Here is a 24,162-nt window from a genome sequence, read left to right on the forward strand (position 1 = left end):
TGACACCTTGTAAGGTAGGCAAGGAAAGCAGTTTTATCTTCTTGGTCACATGAAGAAACAAAGGCTCCCAAAGGATTTGCCCAGGCTGCTCAACCTGGACCTCTGTGCACTGTGCCACATGGCCCAGCATGGTGAGAACATCACGTGACACAGCATGCGGCCGTTATTAATAAAAGTAGTATTTTTTCCCAGTGTAATTATGGCCCAAATATTTGCCAGTGGATTCTCACTGGTTACTCTGGGCAGCCTTAGCATCTGCAATCTGTCATTTCTTAAGTGGGTCATTTCGACCTAAGAAGTTGGCGTGGAGTTACTAGCCTCAGGGCTAAAACAGGGGAGCGTAGAGTCAGCCAAGGAAGAGGAAGAGCCTGTGGGTATTTCTGATGCCACCATCCATGGAGGGCAATCACACAGAGTGCTACAGAGTTTTAGGAAAAGTTCATCAATTCTAACAGTCTCATTTTGGAGATGAGAGAATTTAAGCCCAGAAAGCTTTCACGACATATCTGTCACATAGGTTATCAGCACTGAGCTGGCTCCCGACCCAGTTTCCTAATTCTAAGTCCACTGCTCCTTCCATACTGCCAGGATTTCGGGCTACCCTTCATCTCACCGTGTCTGGGGCTTATCCCTCCAACTGTGTCTACAGCTCAGTCAGTAGAGTAAGAAGAATGGGGGTGATGTGCATGGTAGATCCTTTCCCATAAAAGATGTCCCTTGAATGAAGGGCAGGACTTGGAGCTCCCCGTTTGGTTCAAATGCCAAGCCCAGGACACAGCTTTGTTCCCGTGGGCCAGGACAACCCCACGAATGGGTGTGTTAGGCTTAGAGGAAATACTACTCACGACTTGTCTCGCCTGCCGAGCCGTCTCGGGGGGCTTGCCTGTCTCCTTCGGGGGGACAAGGATTTTCCCCGGCTTCTCACTTGGGTTGGAGAGTGGGCACTTGCAGGTTTCAGGATCTGAAGGCGAGATGAGGAGTTACCACACAGACCCCACCCTCGTGTCTTCCCACAGCGCGGCATCCCAGCCCCCAGCCCGTTCGTGACCCCATGGTTTAGAAGGCCCTGAGCTGGAAGACTTCCGGGAGGAGTCTGAGATACAGATGCTCCTCTCTCGTTCTGCACTGGCGAGAAGCAAAGGTACCACTTCCCAGGAGGTGATATGATGACACTGTGCCTGCTTTTCCACGGCACAGAGAGGAAGCAGAGCACAGGGCCTCAGCCTCCGGGGGCTGTGTGTAGTTGCTCAGCAAATTCCTGTCTCATGAAGACAGAGTCCCATGTATATTGCCTGTTCTAGAGTGGTTTCAATTAATCAAGAATCTCCACTCCAGGTTCCGCATACGGAAGATGACAAGTCCCCACGTGCTAAAGACAAGAAAGCCTGAATTCAGACAATCCTTTCCCCTGTGCTCCTCAGTGTCTGCAGAGCATTCTTTCAGTGATTCCCCAAGTCCTGGACGGACAAGGACAAGCAGGCATCATGTCATCTTGGAAGTGACATGGTAGGAAGAAGAAGGGCTTATGAGTACAGTTTATACAAAGCCAGCACCATGCATGCTGCTTTGTTTGCTTTTGTGACACCCGGTCAGAATTTTTTGCCAAAGGGCTTTGCAACTTATAAAGCAAAGCAGAGATACAACGTGACTATGCAACACGTCATAAAGTAGGGTGACCCACTCATCCTAGTTTGCCCGGGGATTTCCTGGTTTTAAATACGGAAAATCTCATGTCCTGGGAAACCCTTCAGTTTCAGAACAACTGGGATTACTGGCCATTCTATTACAAAGACAAGGCAGAGCTAGAGCCTTAATAGAAAATGACAAACATTTTAGATTGATTTCATAGAAGGAATTGCAGGCCAAGACATTGCTTTAACTGTAACATCTAAACTCTGGGTTTTGAAGTAGTACATGCAAAGAGAGCATTGAATTGTCCATGTCAAATAGCAAGTGACTTATCTTTTTTTGTTTTCAGAGTGGCTACCAAGCAAGATAACCTCAAGAAACTTTTGACCATCCCAAAAATATGGTGTATGGGGCAAGAGGGAGAGGGGGGAGGGAGGAACAGATAAAGAACTCTCTTGCATCACTCCTTTGCCTTCCCAGCACCTACCTTCATTCTCATGTCCCTGGCATATTTCTCCAGCTCCTTCCTTATGTCAGCCCTCAGCATCTTTGAGACGTTGAGGACCAGCTGCTTCCATTCAATAGGCTGGAAGCTATGAGGCTCATGGGGGACATACAGCCCAATCTTGACCTTCTTGACTGTGTGCAGGTATTTCTTGTAGGAGTCTTCAAAGTCAAAGATAAGGTCACTCAGAGTCCTAAAGGTCAACGGCTTGTCCATCAGCTCAGCCCTTCGGCTCATGCCCAGTGAGCCATAGCGGCCATTGCAATAAATCCCCAGCACAACATGGTGAAAGCAGTTTCCTGAGAAGTAGGTTTTAAAGCTGATGGGGAATCGCTCGATGGAAGGCTGTCCATTGGTTAAGTATCTTAGACAATCTGAGTTAAGGAAGAGAGAGGAGGCCTTGAAAATTCAGAGCCTGGACTCCCAAGAAGGGAAAGGAGCCCATTCAGTCGGTGAGTCCATCCCTCCACCTCTGAGCAGGACCACAGCTAACCTTTTCCAGACTAATCACTTGATTATCTTGGAGTACCTAGTACTATATGGCACAAACCAAAACCAAATGAATATGGGACAAAGAGGAAAAACTTGCCATCTTCTTTAGTACTTAAATAGATGTAAAACAAAACAGTAACAAGCCCCCTTTTCCTTCCTAGGTTTTCTACGGGGATGATAAGCTATGAATGGTTTTTGGTTTTTTTTTTAATACAATCAGAATGATATTCTCAGAAGTTAATTCTGGCTGGAGTATGTGGGATACACCAGGAATTAAAGGCCTCTTCAAGCAGGGGAGAAAAGACAAACAGAACCCAGACAAGGCCATGGAGATGTAAGAGACAGACTGCCTGATTATCTAGATGGTAAGGGACAGAAGGGTGTGAGAATAGGTCATGTGTGCACCTCATCTGCTCCTCTCATTGGCCCCGTCACAGCCCTGGCAGCAGCCGTGGGTACTACACAGAAAGTTGCCTGCAACACCAGAACCTCTGGCTGCCCTCCATCCCCAACCCATGTGGCATCACTAGTTTTCTCCATGTGTTGGCCCGTTAGGATGGAGTAACCTAGCCTCTCACTATTACCTGAATTTAGGCCCAGCAACCCTACGGTGCAGCTTCAAGCAACTGCCCACTGACGCCACATCCTGGAATGATGGACAAGAGGCATCATATCCTCAAGTCCATCTCAAAGAGTCTGGACAGCCCTGGTGAGGCATGGTCACCCAACGACCCAGCTTTTCTGGAGAGGGATATTGGAAACTCATAAAATCACTCCTCTGCTGAAAACCTCTGGTGTCTCCAGACTGTCCCTAAATAACAACCCAGATGCTTAACATGGTGGCTTGTGCACTGTAAATGCACAGCAAGTGGGTACAGTTTTCCATTCTGAGAATCTGTCTTCACCATTTCTTGTCCCCACTCCAACTTACCTTCCACACAGTGGCCTGAACGATCCATTTATGCCAAAATTTGGTACATGTCACTCTTCTGCTTAAGTTTTCAGTGTCTGTCATCTTCTCCAGGACTTGAGCCAAAACCCTTAGCAAAGTCCTGCCATGATTTTGGTCCCTACTTGTCTATCCTTTGTACAGTCTTGTCACCCCCCCGAGTCCCCCCAGTACACACTCTGGGCTAGGACCCTGACCTACCTCTGGGCAGGCCCATGATATTTGTGAAGGCTACACCCTGAGACCAGATCTGTGCCCATTGTCCTCGGCACATACATTCCCCCATAACATGAAGTTAAATGTAACTGAAAAATTTAAATGACTTTTACATAGCCTTTATATTACTAAGCTATGAGACCAAAGTGATCTATGAAACTCTCAAACATATGCCATGAAACACACTCTGTATACTACATCATGTCCCTTCTTTTATGGCTTCACTCACACATCAGCCTTACGAGTACAGGGGATTCACACCTGGCAGAGATACTTGGGGTCTCCTAAGAATCATTAGTAATAAGGATGCTGTGGGCTCACCAAGGCTGCACTCTGAATGCAAAAGCCTCACTATAATCCCCTCCCCGTTCCTTGGTGTGATACCTTCCTTGAACTTCCTCAGCCCGGGTTAGGTATTGCACCCCACAAGAACGCCCATAGCACTAGGTGCCTCATCATTCAACATTCTGTTTGTTTGTTTGTATCCTGTGAGAGCAGGGGTTGTGTTGTGTGTCCTAGTATCCCTGGGATTAGCAGGGGCCTGGCACACAGAAATGCTTGCTGAAAGAAGGAACCTTCGATTGTGAGGATACATTTCCTTCCACTTAAAAGGACTGCACTCAATGGAGGGCTAATCCTGGTACCCTTATTAGAAAGAAGCTGACAGAACCCTACCCCAGCCCTGAAGTCAGCCTTGCCCTCTGCCCTCAATAATAGAGGGCATCTCTCTATAAAAATGGTTACCTGCTTTCTCTTCACTTGATCATGTGAGATCGACTGGCAGTCAGGGAGTGAAATCACATCCTTCTGAGTCCTCTTACATAAATGCTTTCTTGCTTTCTGGGACGAGGCTCTGGGGCTGGAATAAGGGCATTCCTTAGTTGTTTAAGTCAGTGCAACAAACACTCATTGAGTGAGTAGCTTCTGTGGCAGACAGCCTGCTGGGCAGGGCTGAGGAGCTAAAGAACGCAGCCCTTCTCCAGAAGTCTGGTGGGGAGACAGGCTCAAAATGGATACAATATGATCAGTATGCCAGTGCCTCAAAATTTAAACACAGAATTACCACATGATCCAGCAATTCCACTTATGGGTATATATCCCAAAAGAATTACACACAGGGACTCAAACGGATACTTGTCCATCCATGTTCACGGCCACACTAGTCACAACAGCCAAATGATAGAAACAACCCAGGTGTCTATGGATGGATGAATGGATGAACAAATGTGATCTATAGATACAATGGATTATTATTATTATTCAGCCTTAAATAAGAAGAGAATTCTGGCACATGCTACAACATGGATGACTCTTGAGGACATTATGCTAAGTGAAATAAGTCAAGTCACAAAAGGACAAATACTATATAATTTCATTTTGAGGTATCTGGAGTAATCACATTCATAGAGACAAAGTAGAATGGTGGGTGCGAAGGGCTGAGGATGGTGGGGTGGAGGGTGGGGGGGAGTTAGTGTTTAATGGGTGTGGTGCTTCAGTTGGGGAAGATAAAGTTCTGGAGATGGATGGTGGTGACGGCCATACAACAAATGGGAATAATCTCAATGCCACTGAACTACACACTTAAAAATAGTTAAAATGGTAAATTTATATTATGAATATTTTACCACAATTTTAAAAAATACCCATATTTGCAATATATGTAGGTCAAATCATTATGCTATACACCTTAAACTTCTACAATGATGTATATATCAATTATATCTCAATAAAACTGAGAGGAAAAAAACCCACAATGTGAGGTGTGCTGTAAGAGAAACACGCCCAGTGACCACAGGGAGAGCAGAGAAGAGGCCCCAAAACTAGTCTAATGGAGAAGTGGAAGCGGGGAGAGGAGAGGAGAGAACACCAGTCCATTCTGTCACAAGTCACCAGTCTCTAGGATGCGTTCCATCATTATGGCCATCAGTAAAGCCCTGGGACCTGGAACAACTGGGAACCAAGAGGAAGGGGACAAGGAAGGGTAGATGAGAGCAGAGGAGTAGCCTGAACTCTAGGGAAAAGAGAGCAGAAGGGCCCCAAGCTCCTGGTAGATCTGCCTAGCATTCAGCCTGCCGGAGATATGTCTAACCCATCTCCACTAACAAACCTGCTACTTGAATGAACCATCGTACTTTACTACCAGGATTAAGCCCCACTAGGGTCAATAGGGGCCTCAAAAGAGTGGCCATGATTCGTAAGATAATTGGAACCAAAAGTTTCTCTCTCCAGTATGCACAAGAAAGTGTGCACACACTCAAGCAAGATCAAAAGACGAGGTTCTTCAAGAATGAATCCTGAAGAGATCCAAGATGGCAGAGTAGAAAAACACGGTGCCTGCTTCCTTCTGTGAACACATTAAAATTACAACTAAATTATGGAACAATCAACCTGGAGCACCATTTGAAGACTAGCGGAACAGAGTTATATAACGAAGGATATCAAGACACCACATTAAGACTGGTAGGAGGGGCAGAGACATGAAAAGGGCCAGCCCCAAACCTCCATGTGGAGGTTGAGAATCAGGAGGGCTATCTCAGCTGTGGAGGTTCACCCCAGAGGAGCTAAGGGTCCCAACTCCACACCAACTTCCCCAGCCCGGAGTACTGTTGCCGGGAAAAGGAGCCTGTACAACATCTGGCTGTGAAAACCAGTGGGGATTCCAACCATCCGGGTGGGTCAGAAGGCTGCGGGAAACTCAGACGTCCTCTTAAATGGCTCACACACACTCACTCACTCACAGGCACTTACCCGGGGCTCCGGCGGAGGAACGGTGACTCAGGGGCGTCAGAGGCATACAGGGGGGCAGACTGAAGTGTGTGGCCTTGGAGTGAGGCCATTTTCCCTGTGAGGGGGGCCTTCTCCCATGTAGCCAGCAGGCAGGCAACATCTTTTCTGTGTTGAGCCCACCCTCTCTAGCCAAAACTGAATCTGATTGGCTTGGTGAGCTCCACTGCTCCGCCCTGCTGACTCCCTGGGACCCTACCCCACCCAACTTCCCCAACACCAGAGGCATTTTATTGGAAAGCAGCCAGCCCCACCCACATTGCACTCTTTTTTTGAAAACTTTTGGAGTCCACAGGCCCCAGGTGGGCAGGAACTGGCCTCAGTATACTCTGGGACTTTTGCTGAGTAGCTCCAGGCTCAATACTGGCACCAAACCAGAGGCTACATTAACCTGGTGACCACAACTTTCCCCATTCTAGTTGCTCCCTGAGATCCTGACTCACTCAGCTTGCACGAGGCTTTATGAGTGTCTGAACCTTAAGGGAGTCAGCAGTTGGCAGCAGGCCTCGGGGTGTCCAAGCTTTTTATGCACCTACTCCAGATCTGGTACTGGTGGCAGATGTCCTCAGTTCACAGTGTGGCCTCTCACATGCCTATGACTTTAGTACAGGCAGCAAACAACTGTGGATCGCTTTGTTGCTCCTACCACATAGTCCTCAGCAGGTCAGCACTGCCCCTCCCAAGAGGTCCCAGAACCAACATATCTGGAGGTTGGATTCAGACCACAGCAGAGCACCACCTAATTAGCCCCACACAAGCAACAAAGGGCAGTCTCAACAGGCACCAATGCCCACTGGGTGAATCCCACTCAGTGGGGTAAGCCCCCAGAATAGCAGTCTATGAGCTGTAGAGGTGGCCAAACCCCACAGCCAACTGTACTGAGGGTCACTCCCACTCACTGATCCCACAGCTCAACTATAACACAAGGGCACACACAACCCACACAAGGGAGCACCCAGAGCAAGTGACCAGGGAAACTGTGCCAGGGCCCCACAGGGCACCTACTAAATAAAGCCACCCAGTCAAGACTAGAAGACATAGCAGATCTACCTAATACATAGAAACAAACACAGAGAGGCAGCCAAAATGAGGAAACAAAGAAATACGTCCCAAATAAAAGAATAGGAGAAAACTCCAGAAAAAGAACTAAATGAATTGGAGGCAACCAACCTACCAGAGACAGAGTTATAATGATGCTCAAGGAATTTAATGAAAATTTCAACGAAGAGATAGCAAGCATAAAAAAGGACATAGAAACTAAGTGAAGAATACAATAACTGAAATGAAGAATGCACTAGAAGAAATCACCAGCAGACTAGATGAAGCAGAGGACTGAATCAGAGATTTGAAACACAAAATAGCAGAAAACACCCAGTCGGAATAGCAAAAAAAGAGTAAAAAAAAAAAGAGAATAGTTTAAGGGGCCTCTGGGACAATGTCAAGCGTAACAACATTCATATGATGGGGGCACCAGAAAGAGAAGAGAGAAAGCAAGGGATTGAGAACCTATTTGAAGAAAATGAAAACTTTCATAACCTGGCAAAGGAAATAGACATACAAATCCAGGAAGTGCAGAGAGTCCCAAACAAGATGAATCCAAACAGACCCACACTAAGATACATTATAATTAAAATGGCAAAGGTTAAAGACAAAGAGAGAATCCTAAAAACAGAAAGAAAAAGGCAACTAGTAACATATAAGGGATCTCCCATAAGACTGTCAGCTGATTTCTCAACAGAAACTTTGCAGGCCAGAAGGGATTGGCACAAATATTCAAAGTGACGAAAAGCTAGGACCTACCACCAAGGGTACTCTACCCAGCAAAGTTATCACTTAAAATCAAAAGACATACAGCATACAGCATAGGGAATACAGTCAATAATATTGTGATAGTGTGGTACGGTGTCAAATGGTTGCTGGACTTATGGTGATCACTTCTTTTTTTTAAAATTTTTATAAGAATTTATTTGAGCCAAAACTGATGACAATTGCCTGGAAGCAAGATCTCAAATGCTTCAGGTGATCACTTCTTTAGGTATATAAATGTTGAGCAACTATGGTGTGCACCCGAAACTAATATAATATTCTTTGTTAGGTATATTTTTAATAAAAATCTTTAAAAAAAACCAGAATGAATCCTGAACTCTGGGCTAACGTCAAACAAGATCAAACCAGGATGGACACAGGCTTCCAAGCACAGCCAATCAGACCTGTTTCAGCGTTGTCACTATTTGTATCCCAGACCTCTGTCCTTCACTGTGCCCGAGAGGGAAGCAGGCCACAGGGATGCTGACACAGAGCAAAGAGGAAAGACAAAGATGCTGTAAGTTTTAGAATTCAGGTCTGTGTTTCTTGTCTGTGTCCAAGAGTCAAATTTCCCTGAGTTTGGCAGTGTGAGCTGAATTTCTCTACTCTCCCCATACTTTTCTGAAATGTCACACCAGTAAGAACAAAGGACAACCAAGAGCACCCTACCCACAGATTTGGCCGATGCTAGAACTAAGGGCCAGAGGCTGGTCACAGGTCTATTTCCATAATCCTAAAAGGTTTGGGTAATTCCCGTAACCTAATGTAAGGTTTAGATGTATCAAATTGCACAGGGAGAAGACTATTGTGTACATGACTGTTGTGTAAAGCAAGATGACCTCTGTCCAGGTGCACTCAGACATCCCTCAGCAGGGGGTCTGAAGTGAGCTTCCACCTGGGGAAGGGACTGTGCTTGTGATCACCCTCACTGATCCCCACCAGCAAATCCCAACTATTGTTCACCTTTATTAAACTTGTAGGAGGCTCTGCCCAACAGCTGTGGCTGACTTACCAAAGGAGGGGGGCGCTGAGCCATCTGCTGTCCCCACCTGTCCTGTCCTCCTGCTGGGCTCCCCAGGCACACATTTCATTTCCTTTGTGGGGAGCAAAGAGGAGGTCTGAAAGGAATGTTGGGGAGGCGCCTCAATAAAGCTCAAGTTTCCATTTTTCCAATGTGGGCCCAGGCACTCGTGGACGACCGTGTTTCAGGTCAGGCCTGCCAGTGCTCTGCAGGGGGCACCAATTCCTCCTTCCATAAAGATGTCCAGGAGATCAGAAAAGCAGACTAGGCTTGTCCCCGTCTCCAGTCCAGTTCTCAGCCACCTGACGTTTCGCTGCTGCATCTCCTTTTTCTCCTGGTTTTCCTTCCACCTCTCAAGCTGTCCTTCTTGGTCTCATTTAGGGGCTCTTTGCGTCCAACTAGACCCCAAAATAGTGGGACTTCATCCTTGATCTTTTTCTCTTCTCACTCCTTGAACATTATCTACCACCCGCAAACACTCACAGCTCCAAGCTCGCATTTACAGCACTGAGACCCCTCAAGCTCCACAGTGACATCCCACCCTGATATCCCACAGGCATTTCAAACTCAACACGTCCAAATCTGAACTCACCTCCCTATAAATCTGATCCTCCTTTCTAAGTCCTTCCATTGGACTTGGAAGTGGCGTTACTATCCAATCACCCAATTTCCTAAGCCAGAAATGTGGAGTCACAGCCTCTTTCTCCTCTAACTCCTCACATCTAATCAGTCCATCAGTGGTGTTGATGACCACTCCAGCTCCATCCCTCCACCTTCATTGCTGCGGATCTGTGCTGAAGTATCTCACCTCTCGGTTGCTCCCGTCCCTCCAGCCCATCCTCCACAGACAGTCACCCAATCCAGAAACCTGTATTTGTTGACTCCTTGCTCATCAACTACACCCAGCTGGCCTCCAAGTCCTGTAAACTCTACCCCCCTGATATCTCTTGATATCCATTCTCCTTGCCGGGACCATGGTTCAAGCATCCCCATTTCCCTCATGTCACAGTTTGTCCTTGGCTCTGCAGATCCAGCCCCATCCTTCAATCAGCCCTAAAACCCACTGCTCTGAAGTGTACACCTCCCCTCAAGCGCTTCCATCTGGGCTGCCCATTGCCTTTTGGGAAAAGGTCACACTCAACAGCACAGCACTAAAGACCTAACTGCTCTTACCTCAGACCCCCTCTCAAGCTCCTGACTTGCTGTGTTCCCTTAGTCACTGTCCCTTCCAGCCATCTACCCCAAAGGACTGGGAGTTTCCTTGCTCTTCTACCAGATCATGTTCTATTGCTATCACCACTAATATGTCAGTTCTATCACAGTCTTCTGGGCCATCTTCACCTTAGGCTGAGGAGCCAAGTCGAGTCTGGTGGAAAACAGAACAGAAAGTGTGGGAGAGACAGGACCCCTTTTTCAGCTCTATGTTCTGTAGTCAGGACACCATACCATGACATGGTCTCCTCCACAACCCACTCAAAGAATTTTCCCTGGAGATGGATTTGGAGGATCCCATTTCCCCTAAATGTCTTTCCTGTTGCAATGACAGATTAATGCAAAAAACAATGATACACACACTCTCTAGTTCTTCTAAGTTAGAATTCTCCTTATAACTAGTGAGGCTGGCCTGAGAGCTGGCCTGGAGGCAGGCTTTAGCTAACAGGTCACACAGATGATGGTCCAAGGAGCCAAGCTCTGATTTCGTTCAACTCCAGATGGTGGAAATGAAAGGGAACCCTTAGGAGAGCTTGATACTTTCCTCCAAGGAAACAACAGCCATCATCTTGTGGATCTAGGATGTTAAAGGCACAGCTAGCCCCAGAGTGAGACCACCATCTATGGAGTAAATGGAAGCAAACAAACTTAAAGGATACATGCCCAGGATGACAGCTTCAAGGCATTTGATAGGCAAGGACTCCCGAGTCATTTCCTTCGCTGTTTCCATTAACCTGTAGGATAGAGCACAGCAAAGGATCTCAGGTCTTATTTAATGATTCAGTTGGTCTGTCTGCCAATCCATCAGCATGCCTTTCTCCTCCCTAGGCACCATGCAGGAAAACAGAGGGAACCGGAAGAACTCGCCTCACAGGAGGGTGCCAAAGCACATCCATACTTGGCACAACCAAAATCCTAAATTCTACACTCCTCTCTCCAACAGTGAGCTCCTGGATGGTAATGCCCATATTCCATTGCCCTAGGACAAGGGACATTACATGGAGCAAGTAAAGGAGGCCACATGAAACAAATTTCATAGCCCCCTCCCATCCTCTGGAAGAGTTAGTCTCCACCACTAACTTAGCTGTTAGAATGGCCCAGATAGCAGCCACTCCAGAGCTTCTACCTCCAACATGGCCCTGGGGCACCGCCCCCATCTCCACCCCTTACAGACCAGGATATTTGAGCACTGGGATACAGGGATAAAAGGTAGGAGGAGTTGGCAGCTCTCAGGTAGGAGAGACGTCATCTGGCCCACAGATCATGCACCACTTACCCACTCAGCGGTCTCATTTTCCTAATTTCAAAGAACTGGGTCCCTGTATGATTGTATCTGTGTGAAGTATGTAAAGGGAAAGTGACAAGAAACTCCAAAGGTCCCAGGAATCCAGCAGAGGAAGCTATGCGTTGATTTCTCAGTGGGATGAGGAAGTGGGGGCTTTCCAGAGGTGACTAGTAGCCAGAAGACAGCCAACAGCCTCTAATGCCTCACTGTCCTGTGGAACTCTAACTTCTAACTTAGGCCCCACAGTGTCTTGGACCTTTATTGTAGCTGTTTTCAATCTGCTCTATATTCTGGCTATTCGAATACATGTCTTAATGCACCTACCAGACTACAAGATCTTTTTGAGAGTTGAGATCATTTATCATCTTCATATCACCCATAAAGCCTCGTACAAGCTCAACATATTCCAGTTAGCAAGTATTATTAAATGAATGAGGAATAGAGAATGGCTGAGCAGACAAATGGATGGATAAGCGGGTGGATGGGTGGAAGGGTAGATGGATGGATGGATAGAAGGGTAAGTGGATGGAAGGAAGGAAGGAAGGAAGGAAGGAAGGAAGGAAGGAAGGAAGGAAGGAAGGAAGGAAAGAAGGAAGGGGAAGGGTGATGGATAGAAAGGTGGATGGATGGCAACAGGTTTCTCAGTAACACACAGACGCTGCAGCAGAGCTTACTGTGGAAACATCACTTTCATTTCATGCCCGGACTAACACTTGACATTGATCACTAAATCTGAGAAGACGACGTTACCCACAACCCGGGATTTAGTGGGCTGCCCAGAAGGTCTCCGGGACTGGTCAGCTGCACCAGCTCATCCTGTAGGAGACCAGAGATTCCCTGCTGCTGTGCTCTCTGAGACTGGTCTTGATTTTTCTGAGGCTAACTAGTCAGGTTGTATGTTTCCCTATCCTGCCTCAAACATAATCCTACAGAAACAGTGCGTATTGGGAAGGTGCTAACGAAGCATGAACTTGTAACCCTGGTGGGGTGGGTGTAGGAGATTACACTGTCCCTCCAGTGGGAGAGGCAGCGGCAGAATGTGGTGCTGACCGCCTAAAGGTGCTGCACACCCTCCTGAGAAGGGGTGGGAGTCCTCTCCTGGCACAGAGGGGCGTGGCCACTCAGACACGAGAAGCTCCTTAGAAGCAGATTCTAGGCCCCACCCCTGGAGACTCTGATTTCAGGCCATGGTTTTAACCCTAGCTGCCATTCAGAGTCACCCCATCTTGACTGCTGAATTGAAAGTTCCAGGGTAAGGGCCAGGGGCTAATTTTAACAAGCTCACCAGCAGTTTGGAAAGGACTGGCGTGGTCATAAGGATAACCAGTAACAAGACAGGCTTGCCCAGCGTTCAGAAAAATCCAACACACAGAACCCTAGAAGTAAAAGAAAAATGAGGGACTATCTAGCCTCCTTGTGAAGTGAGTTTCTTTTTTCAACTTTACCAAAGACTTCATTCACACAGTGAGATTCCCAGTATATTTAAAGTAGAATTCAACTGGCAAAAATTCAATATATACACCCAACTTTCCCTAGTTACGTATATATATAGTCCACACATCTAGTGCATAAAGTGAGATAAACCTGCAATAATTTAAAGTTACCTGGCCATCTCTTCTCAGCTCCTAAGTTATTAGGCCTGAAAGTGAGCTGGGAGGAAAGCTTCCTGTAAACACTGCCTTCAAAGTGAGAGACTCACTGAGCCCACGATCAGAAGGTTCTCCCAGGCAGCAGAGTTCAGGTGGCACTTCGTTCCAGAACCTCATGCAAGACCAACACTCCTGTTGGCCAATGCTCTGAGGCTGTCAGAAGGGAAGGCAGGATTTGTCCTTTCATATCTCCATTGCCAGCTGAGCACAGCAATATAGTCAGGGCTGGCCCCAAGAGGTCCCCGTACTCTAGCATGGATCGCTGTGTTCAGGACAAAGTAGGAAGTCCCAAGTCACTAAAGTCTGGTCAGAAGGGAGAAGAGGCCACACTCTGCTTTGTGTAGTGACCAGGTGACTCTAATGACCAGGTGACAGGGAGCATGGTCCCAGGAGCTTGCTGATGCTTTCCCTTCTCCAGCCCTCTCTACAGTCAGTGATCTAGGTCAGTGACCATCATAATGCATCAGAGAGAAACATAAAAAAGCAGATTCCTCAGGCCAACAATGAAAACTGGGCTGAGAATGTGCTGTAGGGTTTATAGAAGAATGAGCAGATGATGTGTAAAGCGCATCCAAATTTGCCCCTACCAATGCATTCCCAGCCAGGCTCATTCGCTTTCATCTCTGGCCAAATGATCCTTGTGAAGGCCATGCCCTAGATAGAAATGGGGAGCCATTCTAATTTCTGTCACTTTCTGGAATGTTCTGTGAGAGTTGGGAACATCCGGGAAGGTTCAATTCTTGGGGTCCAGGTCTTCTACCCTGGCAGGAGTTTACGGTTCTGGACCACATGGAGCTCCCCATGTTGAGTCCCATTTTGGGGATCAACACACCAGATAGCCTTCCCAGGGCTGGGGCTGTCTGCCTCACCCCTGGAAGCTGGTGCTACCTTCCCCCTCTAATATCGCTTCAGGATTCCACTGGGAAGATGTCATGCGGGGGAGTTCATGTATGACGTGGGAACTGAAAGGCTAAGCAAGTAATTGGCCCACCCAAAAGAGCAGGAATTGTGTTATTCCCATCTGGGAGTACCCATCCCAGCAGGGAAGTCACAAAAATCCATAGGAAAGACTCTTCCCTATGGCACCAAGAGGAGGGGGCTCTTCTGGGGCATGTGGGACATGTGTCAGTACCCCATGAAATCCTTTCTGGTAAGTTCTAGGTCTTTAGAGCGGAAAGACAGAGGTCAGCAGAGGCTTGACCTTTTGGACAACATGCTGGGAGCCTGGGGTGGTGGCAGCTGCCTCCGTAGGGAGTCTGATGCTGGCTTGACTTCGAAATGTTACTGACTCGCTTGGGCAAATGGCCGGTCCCTCTCACATACACCTCTGCCAGCCCAGCTCCCTTGGGACGCCTGTCCCTGATAAAGCACCAGAAGCAGCCAGTGGATCATCTACTTCAGCCCCTTTGCTCTGTCAATGTTGCTCATGCAGGCCCTCAGAACTGATCTAATCCTGACCACAAACAACTTGAGGACACTGGGAGAGAAAAGAACCACACTCTGGCTGGTCTGAACCCAGCCTGGACCCACAGGGCTCCTCAGCTCTCTACAAGCTCAAGTGAGGGGAGCAGGCTCCCACCCCAGAGCCCCATTCGGTGATGCGGAATGGAGCAAGGCCACCAGTCTGGGTCACCTGAGGAGCCACAGGCTGTGCCAGGTGAGCCTATTATAGATTATGAGCAAAAATGAAAGGAAAGAAAAAGAACAGAACACTAGGAGTGAAGAGGGAGAAAGAAAGACAGTAGAGGAAGAGAGGAGGGAAAGATGACTGAGAAGGAGGAGGTGGAGAGGAAGGAGGAGATGGAAGGCAGAGGGACTCCAGGTGGCCCACCCCTGAGTCACTGCCCTCTTGCCATCCTGGCCCACACCCTGCTTAAAGGGAGAAGAACCTTATCGTTGCAATTACATCCTCTGTTATCACTCCTTCTAGACTCTCACGTAGGGCCATCCCTCCATGCCTGGCCTCACCAACCTTAGAGAGCGTTTGCTGACCAGCTGGGGACAAACATGCCAGCAGGTTTGAGATCACCACGTCTGTCCCCTGCTCAGACCCCGGTTTGAAGGATACTGTAGTGTCTTCATGTAGTTCTGGATTGCCTGGAGCCAGTCTGGGATAGTCATCGACAGCCTGTAGTTTGGAACCTGGGGTACTGAAGGCTGCAGAGAAGTAGAGAGAGAGATCTTTTTATCAAGGAGATGCTCTGAGGGCCAGGGCCTGGGGCCAGGCAGTGCTGAGACCACCAGAAAGCTGCCCCTGAGAGCAGAGGGCCACCCTGCCATGGTCACCTGCTCGAGTGGTTCCTCCTGACAAGGTCTCCCCAGACCAGTCAGTCCCTTGCTAAAGGCTCAAGTTCTCCCTCTATGCATTCCCTCTGCACACACTCCGCCTGGGTCACCGTGGCTCTCCATGGCGCTCTGTGGGTTGTGTGAACACAGCCGGCCTCTCCATGGGCATCTCTGCGCCTCATTGAGGACAAGGACCGTATCCTATAGGGTCCCCCGATGAGCCCGGCCCAGGACGTTCACAGAGGTGTTCCATGAATCCGCACATTTTCACTGCATGACTACACCTTTTGCTGCATGGTTGGTGTGACCCACTATATGTGCTCCACTCCGGGGCACCACTGATTACCAGATGAATGGTAATGCAACATGGCAGCACAGCCGCCACTTCTCAACATCCCCCACCCCCAACGCCCATTATGTCCCTTCCCCAAGTCTGGCCCAAATGGATTAGGAAAGATTCCCCTCTTGCCTTGACTCTCACCAGGTAAGTGCAGCTCCTCTGACTCAGACGCCATCTCGCCCTTTTGTCCCTCATGGCTGCCCAGTCACCTCGTCATTTCCTAGTCTGCCTCTTAGTCAACACTCACCAAGTGTCTACAACTGAGATAGTTTTAATCCCTGCTGGGAAGAAAAGAAGAAATAGCAGGCAAGGACAGAGGGGGAGGGAAGCGCCTCTCCTCAGGAATTTAGAGCTAAGACACCACTGAGCTCCGAGCAACCCTGCCAACGGGGCCACCAGCGAGAACAGGCTGGGGCTTCCAACCCGGCCACTCCTGGGAAGCAAGGGATGGTTTCTGCTTTATCCCCACTATGTTCCTCAGTCTCTACCTCGGACTCTCTGGTGGGGTGGAGCTGATGGGGACAGAGTCCCTGAGCCCACGTGGGCCTTCGGCGCCTGCAGGGTTGCTGTCCAGGACAGGGGAGGCTCCTCCAGGCTTAAGCCGATTAGGGAGGAGCAGAAGGGGCCTCAGGACAGATTAGTTCCACCTGGGCACCAACAGCGAAAGGGAGGCCCTGGGGATTTAGGGCTTAGCTGATGGACAGCGAAGCTGCTGGTGAACAGACTTGGGGACAGTGCTGAGCAGCATGGCTGGACACCCGAGCTCTCCCAGCTCCCTGAGCTCAGGCCCCACAGTGAGGCTGGAGGGCATGCTCCCGCTGGGCCCGCGGCCGGGGGCACTCCCATACTTCTACACCCTGGGCTGCATTTACCCCAAATGCTACTTATTCTTTTCCCCTCAGTGCCTCTATTCTCTCTTGGCTTTGAAACTTCCTACTTCACAGCAACCACCCCTTCAACAAAAAATCATACTTCCTACTTCACAGCCAAGGTGCTGTGTGCGTGCGTGTGTGTGTACCCGCGCCCACGTACGCACACACACACAGCTGTTCTGTGAACTACACGATGATTACAACGTATCAGCTCAAATCCCATTCACGTCTCGGAGAGTCATTTTTGGGAGCAAAATGTTCCAAAGGGAACATCTGCTCACATGCCCCATCCCCAGAGCCAACATATGAAGTGTCTCCTCGTTATTCTGCCCTAACAAACACTAGGCAGTGCCCAGCTTGTCCTTGTTTTTTTAACAGTAACATCCACTGATCTCTCCAAACCTGGAATTCTGCGTAGGAATGTGCGAGAGATTTCACAGAGAAGTGAGGAGAGAAGGGGAGATGTAAATCAACATGTCTTTAGCACCTCCTAGTTCCAAGTTCTAGAGAAGATACAAAAGGGGGAGGAGGCACAGAGACAGAGGAAGGGAGGAGGGAAATTACAGTTTTTTAAGGCGTGAGCATAGTTCTACATAGAAAAGTGATGTTGGTACCTATTTAAGAGGAAATCTGATAAGCATGGGAAAATGCCCCATAGACTCAAGGGCCACCTAAAGGATCTCCAGAGGGGTGTTCCTTGGCCACAACCCTGTGGTGGCCAGAGTAACTGGGTCAGAGTCGGCTATGGGGGCTTACCACCAAATTATTTCAACTCCCCAAAGCCCAACAGAGCCCACGAGAGCCGGATGATGGGGTGGGAGTCAGGCAGCAGCTGGTCCTCAGAATAGCAGCCCAGTGGCGCCCAAAGGCTTTTAAAAACAGCTGCCTGGTTACCTCAGCCCCTGCTGACAGTGAGTATAGGAGCTGTGGCCACATTCCCCAAACCCCAGCTGGGAAGCAGAGCTGTGGTGGGGAGAGAAGCTGAGCCTGCTGAGGAGATGATGTCATCCGGCTACAGCTCCCCCTGACATCTGGGATAGCTGACGGGGGCTCAGGCAAGGGCTCAGCTCCCAACCAGCCCCACAGGACGACGGACTATTAACCAGGTAGGGAGGGGCGGCCGGTTAGCTCAGTTGGTTAGAGCGCGGTGCTCTTCACAACAAGGTTGCCGCTTCGATCCCCACATGGGCCACTGGGAGCTGCGCCCTCCACAACTAGATTGAAACAACTACTTGACTTGGCGCTGATGATTCCTGGAAAAACACTCTTAATTAAAATATATATATATATATAGCGTTACTATAACCAGGTGGGCTACTTGGGGTGCAATTACAAATCCGACATACAGAGGTTCGGTTTCCTGCTTTGTCCCTGGTCAAGCTGCATGACCTCTCTAAGCCTGTATCCTTCCTGATAAAATCGGCAAATGTCACCTACCTACAGCTTTCTGGGCTGGTTATGAGGTTTATACGACCTAATGTATAAAGCAGGCAACTTGGGCCTTTGTACTTGGTACTTTTCAAGTGTTAGCTATGTTATCATCGGCAGTGTTTTCTCAGGGGTCTAGAATGGGGAAGCATGAAAGGTCTTCACTTTTCAGGAAATGGAAGACAGAATTAGCAGGGCCTGAGTCCCCGGACACTCAGGAGCATCACACAGATGCCTTCTCACCCTAATAAATGAGGATGAAAAAAAGACATCCACGTCCCCGTGGGGACCAAGAGTTAATCTCAATTCACGAAGAATTCACACAAAGTGGTAAGAAAACTCTTTCAGCCTCAAAAAAAAGAAAAATGGCCCCAAAAGGTGGAAGCAACCCAAGTGTCCATCAACAGATGAATGGATAAACAAAATGGGGTATATATACACACAATGAAATATTATTCAGCCCTGAAAAGGAAGGACATTCGGACACATGGTACAACATGGATGAGCCTTGAAGACCTTATGCTAAGTGAAATAAGCTATTCCCAAAGGACAAATAGTATGATTCCTCTTATATGAGGTTCTTATAGTAGCCAAATTCATAGAGACAGAAAGTAGAAGAGTGATTGCCAGGGAATAGGGGTTTGGGAGGAATGGGTACAAAGTTTCAGTTGAGAAAGAAGAAAAGGTTCTGGAGATGGAAGGTGCTGATATTGCACAATGATGTGAATGTACTGAATTCACAGGACTGTACACTTAAAAATGGTTAAATTGGTAAATTATGTTATGTATGTTTTACCACAATTTCTTTTTAATGGCCATAAAAAGGCAATTCACAAAATAAGAAATGTAAATAGTGAATAAATATTTGGAAAAAATGTTCAAGCTCACTAATAATTTAAGAAATGCAAATTAAAGCCACTGCAAAATGTCATTTTTCACCTCTCCAATTAGCAGAGATATTCTGAAATGTGATATTCAATGCTGGTGAGGATGCTCTCTCATACAGTCAGATGGGAACATAAATCGGTACCATTTTAGGAAAATCCCAGGGCACACTTCTGTTTTCTCTCTGACGGGGGTCCTGAGAATATCTCTTCATGTTATTTTTCTGCCCTATTTCACCTGAAACTCTAGACTACATTGTCCATAGACCCTCCCCTACAGGTTCTCACCTCCTGCCACCTGCATTCAGCCACCTTCAAGCCACAGCCCAGCTGACAAAGGCAGAATCTTGAGACAACAGACCAGAACCACCCTCTTCACCAAGCAGTACAGGGTGGGGGCCCTGGGGGGTGAGGGAGTAGGAGGAGGGAGTGGAGTGGACAGGAAGATGGTTATTCAAGAACAATGAAACAAACCACAGACTCGACTTTTGCAGACAAGCTCTCTTTCACTCAATTCTTGTGTTTCACTCCAAACACAACGACCTGTCAGAAGAATGTGAGGAGGAGGGATGTGTGGACGGACATAAATGTGTATCATTACCATGGCATCACCACGTGGGAGAGAAGGGGAAAAACAGAAAAGGAGCCGGGGAGGCAGTAAGAGCGCCTGGGTACCAGGAATCTTTGACAAGAAAGAACAAGGAGAAAGCAAGGCCTTTTGCAGTCCCTGCTCTGAAAAATACCCTGGGCAGGCACCAGGCAGAAGAATCTCCTCTGGCAACCTGGAGAGCACAGATCATCACTCCTGAGCCCAGGATGGGCCCGAGGCCCAGGAATCTGTTGACAGGGGCCTGGTCCAGAGGCCCAGGGGTCACAACCCTGGGCAGAGCAGCAAGGACAGATGAATGGTTCTGCATACAGGACAGGCGAGAAAAGGAGCTACCGGTGTGAGCCAGCAGGGGGCAGGGGTGGAGCCCTGACTGCAGCAAAGGCTCATCCCGCAGCACTCACTTCTTCGCTCAGGCAAAGCTGAGTCCTCTAATAAGAATTCCTTGGTGAGATGAGTCACAAGACGTGGGGTTGTTTTTTTCTGGGCCAGCCACCTCACTTCCCATTCTCTGTCATCCTCCAGCTGACTGGAGTTGCTTTCTTCCACTGTCCATATTAACACCCTGGCCTTCACCTAGTCAGTTGTTAACTTCAGACCCAGTACCCACCAAGGGAGAGGCCTGTGGTCACAAATTTAAAGGAGAATCACAGAGCTGGTGAGCTCCCCACTCTGCCTCCAGGTGGGGGGACCTGGACCTTCAGGCAGAACTTACCATGGCTGCCAACAGAATGTCCTATAGTCAAAGGAAGTGTCATTCAGTCCTCTTAGGTCTGTGACACCTTCCCTGTTCACTTCTCTGCCAAATTCAATTGCCAAAAAAAGGTAAATCTCCCTGAAACTCTCCAACCCTTCCACCCTGACCCCACCACCCGTCTCTTTTGCACAAATTCCTCAGGAAGACATTGATTTGGTTAAAGGAGCAAAAGACTTAGCCCCAGAGGGAAAAGTCTGCAAGCTGAGTGCAGGAATAGCCCTTGAATCAGAGCACCCCCTGGAAACAGGAGCTTTGGAAGCTGTCCCATCTCAGGGCCTGCATAGGGGTCAGGGTTTGGGAAATGTCGGGACCAGGGATGAGGCATGCCATGATGGAGTTGGGGACAGAGAACCAACCATTAGGACACAACGTAAGAGAGAGAGTTCTTTTTTTAGGCTCAACAAGCCAATGGCCACGTTCTGGCTGGCATTGTCCTGGCTTGGCAGGAGTTAGCATGTGACCTTAGGGTTACTATGTCATGTGGCCACTCTATAAAAAAAGGGACCACACTTTTTTAAGACCACAGCATTCAGCCACAATAATGGAAGTACTGAGTAGAGGCCTCAGGGAATAGTGCTCTGTGTTCTAAGCTGCTTAGACAACAGTTAGAATATTGTGTTTCACGTGTGCTAATTTTAGGGGGATTGACTGATGACAAACTAGCAAATGTCCTAGAAAGAGGATGAGGAGAGTAAACCGATCTGGGAACGATGACACATAAGAAAGGCGAAAGGAGCTACCTGTGGACAAGGAAGACTAAAGGAAGATGCAGACTGACAGAATGTCACAGTTAATGAGACTCATACTCAGCATTAGAGGCCTAGAGACTCAAGGGTCACATCATCATGGGATTTGAGAGTTGGAAAGAACTTTTCATGAAGTCTGGTCTACTCCCATTTTATAGATAAGAAAACTGAGGCCAGAGATTTTTTTTTGAGTAAGTGACCTAAGCCATAAAGCTAGAGGTAGCACAACCAGGACTGGAATTCAGTCCCTTCCTTACTCCAAGAACCCCGTCTTGAGACAATCAAGGGTGGGTGAGTAGCAAAGGAAGTTGTCATGTGCTGCCCTAGTGCAAAGGGCAACACAAGAATCAGTGGTGACACGTGGCTACCGGGGGAGAAGGAGGGTTTCTGTTCAGTCTAAGAAAAGAGTTTCCCACCAATCAAATCTGGCCAGGGCTGGGACCAGCTGCCCTGTGAAGCCATGAACCCCCTGTTTCCAGGAGGGCTTCAGAAAGAGGAAGGGATTCTCCTGAGAGGTGGGAGACTGGTCTCCACGAACACTAACATTCCTGAGTCCCACCAACCAGGGGGGTGACCCCGCCCACAAGATCAGGAGAAGGATAAAGCCACAATTAGAAGCACAGTCAATGCTGAGGGTGTGGAGTTAGACAGTGGGAACCGGCCGCTCTCTCTTCCCTTAGCCACCTCTCTTCCGGGTTTAAAGGCTCCCATCTCCTCAAGAAAAGAAAGGCTCACTCAAGTAATTGCAAGTTCTGAAGTCACAACCACAATCCAGAACCTTCTGATGCTCAAGGAGGACTTACAGCTGACACTACAGCAGGCAAGACTCTCATTGGGCACAATGACAATCTCCTTGACAAGCCGAGAAATAAAACACTGTAACTGACGGCAGCAGATGCTTATAGGCGCTGTCACTTCCCCAAGGGCACACACAGCGCTCTGGCCTGTAGGGCTCAGATGTTTGGGTCACCAGATGCTCCAGGTTGGGGACTCCACCAGATAGATGGCCTTCCAGGTCTCAGGCCTGGCATTCCTAGATGTGCCCAGGAATCTTCGGTGCCAGGGAACCCATCTGCCATGCTACAACCCCCCAGGCTCTGCACCATTTCTCCTTCACTTTGCGTTTTGACGTTTCATATAGCGACCACTGCACAGCTCCCTTCCTCCGTTTTGCTAAGTTATCCTTGGCCACCAAACCCAGTCGGCTTGCTGGCTCCTCTCCAAGGCAGAAAGCCTCTTTCTCTATCCAGTGAGACTAATTCATCATGTGTCCTGGAAAGTCCCTTTTAAGCCATCGCCAAACTCTTTTTTTTTTTTTTCTTGGAGCCCAGATAAGCTGGGAAAAGAGATAGTTCACTGTTTCGCAAGTTTCAGAGGTGAAAGTCACTGTCATTTAAAAAAAAAAAAAATTGGCAGAAAGTCTAGAAATGATTCACGCTGAGAAGTCTGACTGGCTGAGTGCAAATTCATTCACAGCTTAATAAATCATTTGCAAGGGGGAGGCAGAGAAAGACCAAGAGACTCCAAAGAGGGGAAGCAGGATGGGATCCCTAGGGGGCCCCTATGCATTCTTGGCATCGCTGCTGCTACCTGGGGACTACAGCTCTTGCTGAAGGAGGATGGACTGGGGTAAATAAATAAATAATAGAATCTGGATGGAGATTCAAAGAAGCCTTGGAACAACTCGACCATAGAGTCCCAGGACAGCAAGCACCTAACCCTCCCTCCCCCACTTCTAAGGCTTCCAAGACAAACGTCTCAATTAAGCAAAGGGGATAGGGCTGTGGAGAAGACTGGGGAGAAGGGAGTTTGTAGCAAGACCAGAAACACGGAAATTGCCTCTTATTTGCTCTGTACGAGCTGAAATGTTCCCATCACCGCCCACCCCACCCAGCTCTTTGGAAGCCACTGACCTTTGCCAAGCAGGCGGCGTTCCTGATGGCGCCCACCATTTCTCCCCCCTTGGGGTGCACCTTGGCCACGTGCATCCACATGCGCTCCCAGGTGTGGCTGTCGATGGGGAAGCCGCTCTTGTTAACGTGAAACAGCACCCCGCCGTCTTTGTCCTCCTCCTCCGAGCCCCCGCTGGTGGCGAGGCTCACGGGTCGCGCGTGGCTGCTCCGGGACCGGGTGCCTTTGGCGCCCTTAGGGTGGGGGCAGCGATGAGTGCCGGCCGCAGAGCCGGTCATGATGCGGCCGGGGCCGGGTGGGCGGGGCGGGGGGCGCGCGGCGGCGGCGGGGGGCGTGTGCGCGCGGGCGCGGCGCCAGGATCAGCGCCCCGCGGGGGCCGCCGCCTCCATGCCTCGCGCTGCTGCAGGACGCGCCAAGGGGAAGCGGCGGCGGGAGCTCCGCTTATGGGCCGTGCCTGAAATCAGTGAAGACACAGCACACACCGCGGTAAGTGGACATCCTGGGAAGCCGTGTCCAACGGCGGTGGGGCCTCGGAGTGTCCCCACGTCACTACCCACCCCCACCCCCACCCCCGCGCGCTGACAGACACCCCCCCACCCCAGGATTTGCAGACGAGCTTCCAGCCCTGCAATTACCTCGAAAGGCGACTGGAATTTTACCACGAATTTCACGCACACCCAAACACCGGAGGGAAATAAAGGAGCGTGGAGGAGGCGGAGTGGACGGGGAAGGGGGGAAGAAAGGCAGCTCGTGCAGCGTGAAGGCACAGGAGGTCCCCGCAAG

General features: G+C 49.0%; 1 protein-coding gene across 3 annotated transcripts in view; it reads right to left on the bottom strand.

Moving 5' to 3' along the window:
- The window catches only part of VASH2 (vasohibin 2), a 38,554-nt gene that overhangs the window by 13,961 nt on the left and 431 nt on the right, over window positions 1–24,162 (bottom strand). Inside the window, exons 1-7 of one of the 3 annotated variants that reach the window (XM_074322176.1) lie at window positions 23,382–23,511; window positions 16,316–17,549; window positions 15,617–15,705; window positions 11,891–11,947; window positions 11,274–11,348; window positions 2,117–2,498; window positions 846–961 (exon numbers count right to left, since the gene is read on the bottom strand). In XM_074322176.1, coding sequence (XP_074178277.1) covers window positions 846–961; window positions 2,117–2,498; window positions 11,274–11,348; window positions 11,891–11,947; window positions 15,617–15,705; window positions 16,316–16,369 — 773 coding nt within the window. In that variant the 5' untranslated portion in view covers window positions 16,370–17,549; window positions 23,382–23,511. Of the gene's footprint in view, window positions 1–845; window positions 962–2,116; window positions 2,499–11,273; window positions 11,349–11,890; window positions 11,948–15,616; window positions 15,706–16,315; window positions 17,550–23,381; window positions 23,834–24,162 lie in introns of those variants that run through there. The other 2 variants (XM_019738038.2, XM_074322175.1) reach the window with 2 other exon arrangements.

This window comes from Rhinolophus sinicus, linkage group LG17 (assembly GCF_036562045.2).
Source record: "Rhinolophus sinicus isolate RSC01 linkage group LG17, ASM3656204v1, whole genome shotgun sequence".
Classification (NCBI taxonomy): Eukaryota; Metazoa; Chordata; class Mammalia; order Chiroptera; family Rhinolophidae; genus Rhinolophus; species Rhinolophus sinicus.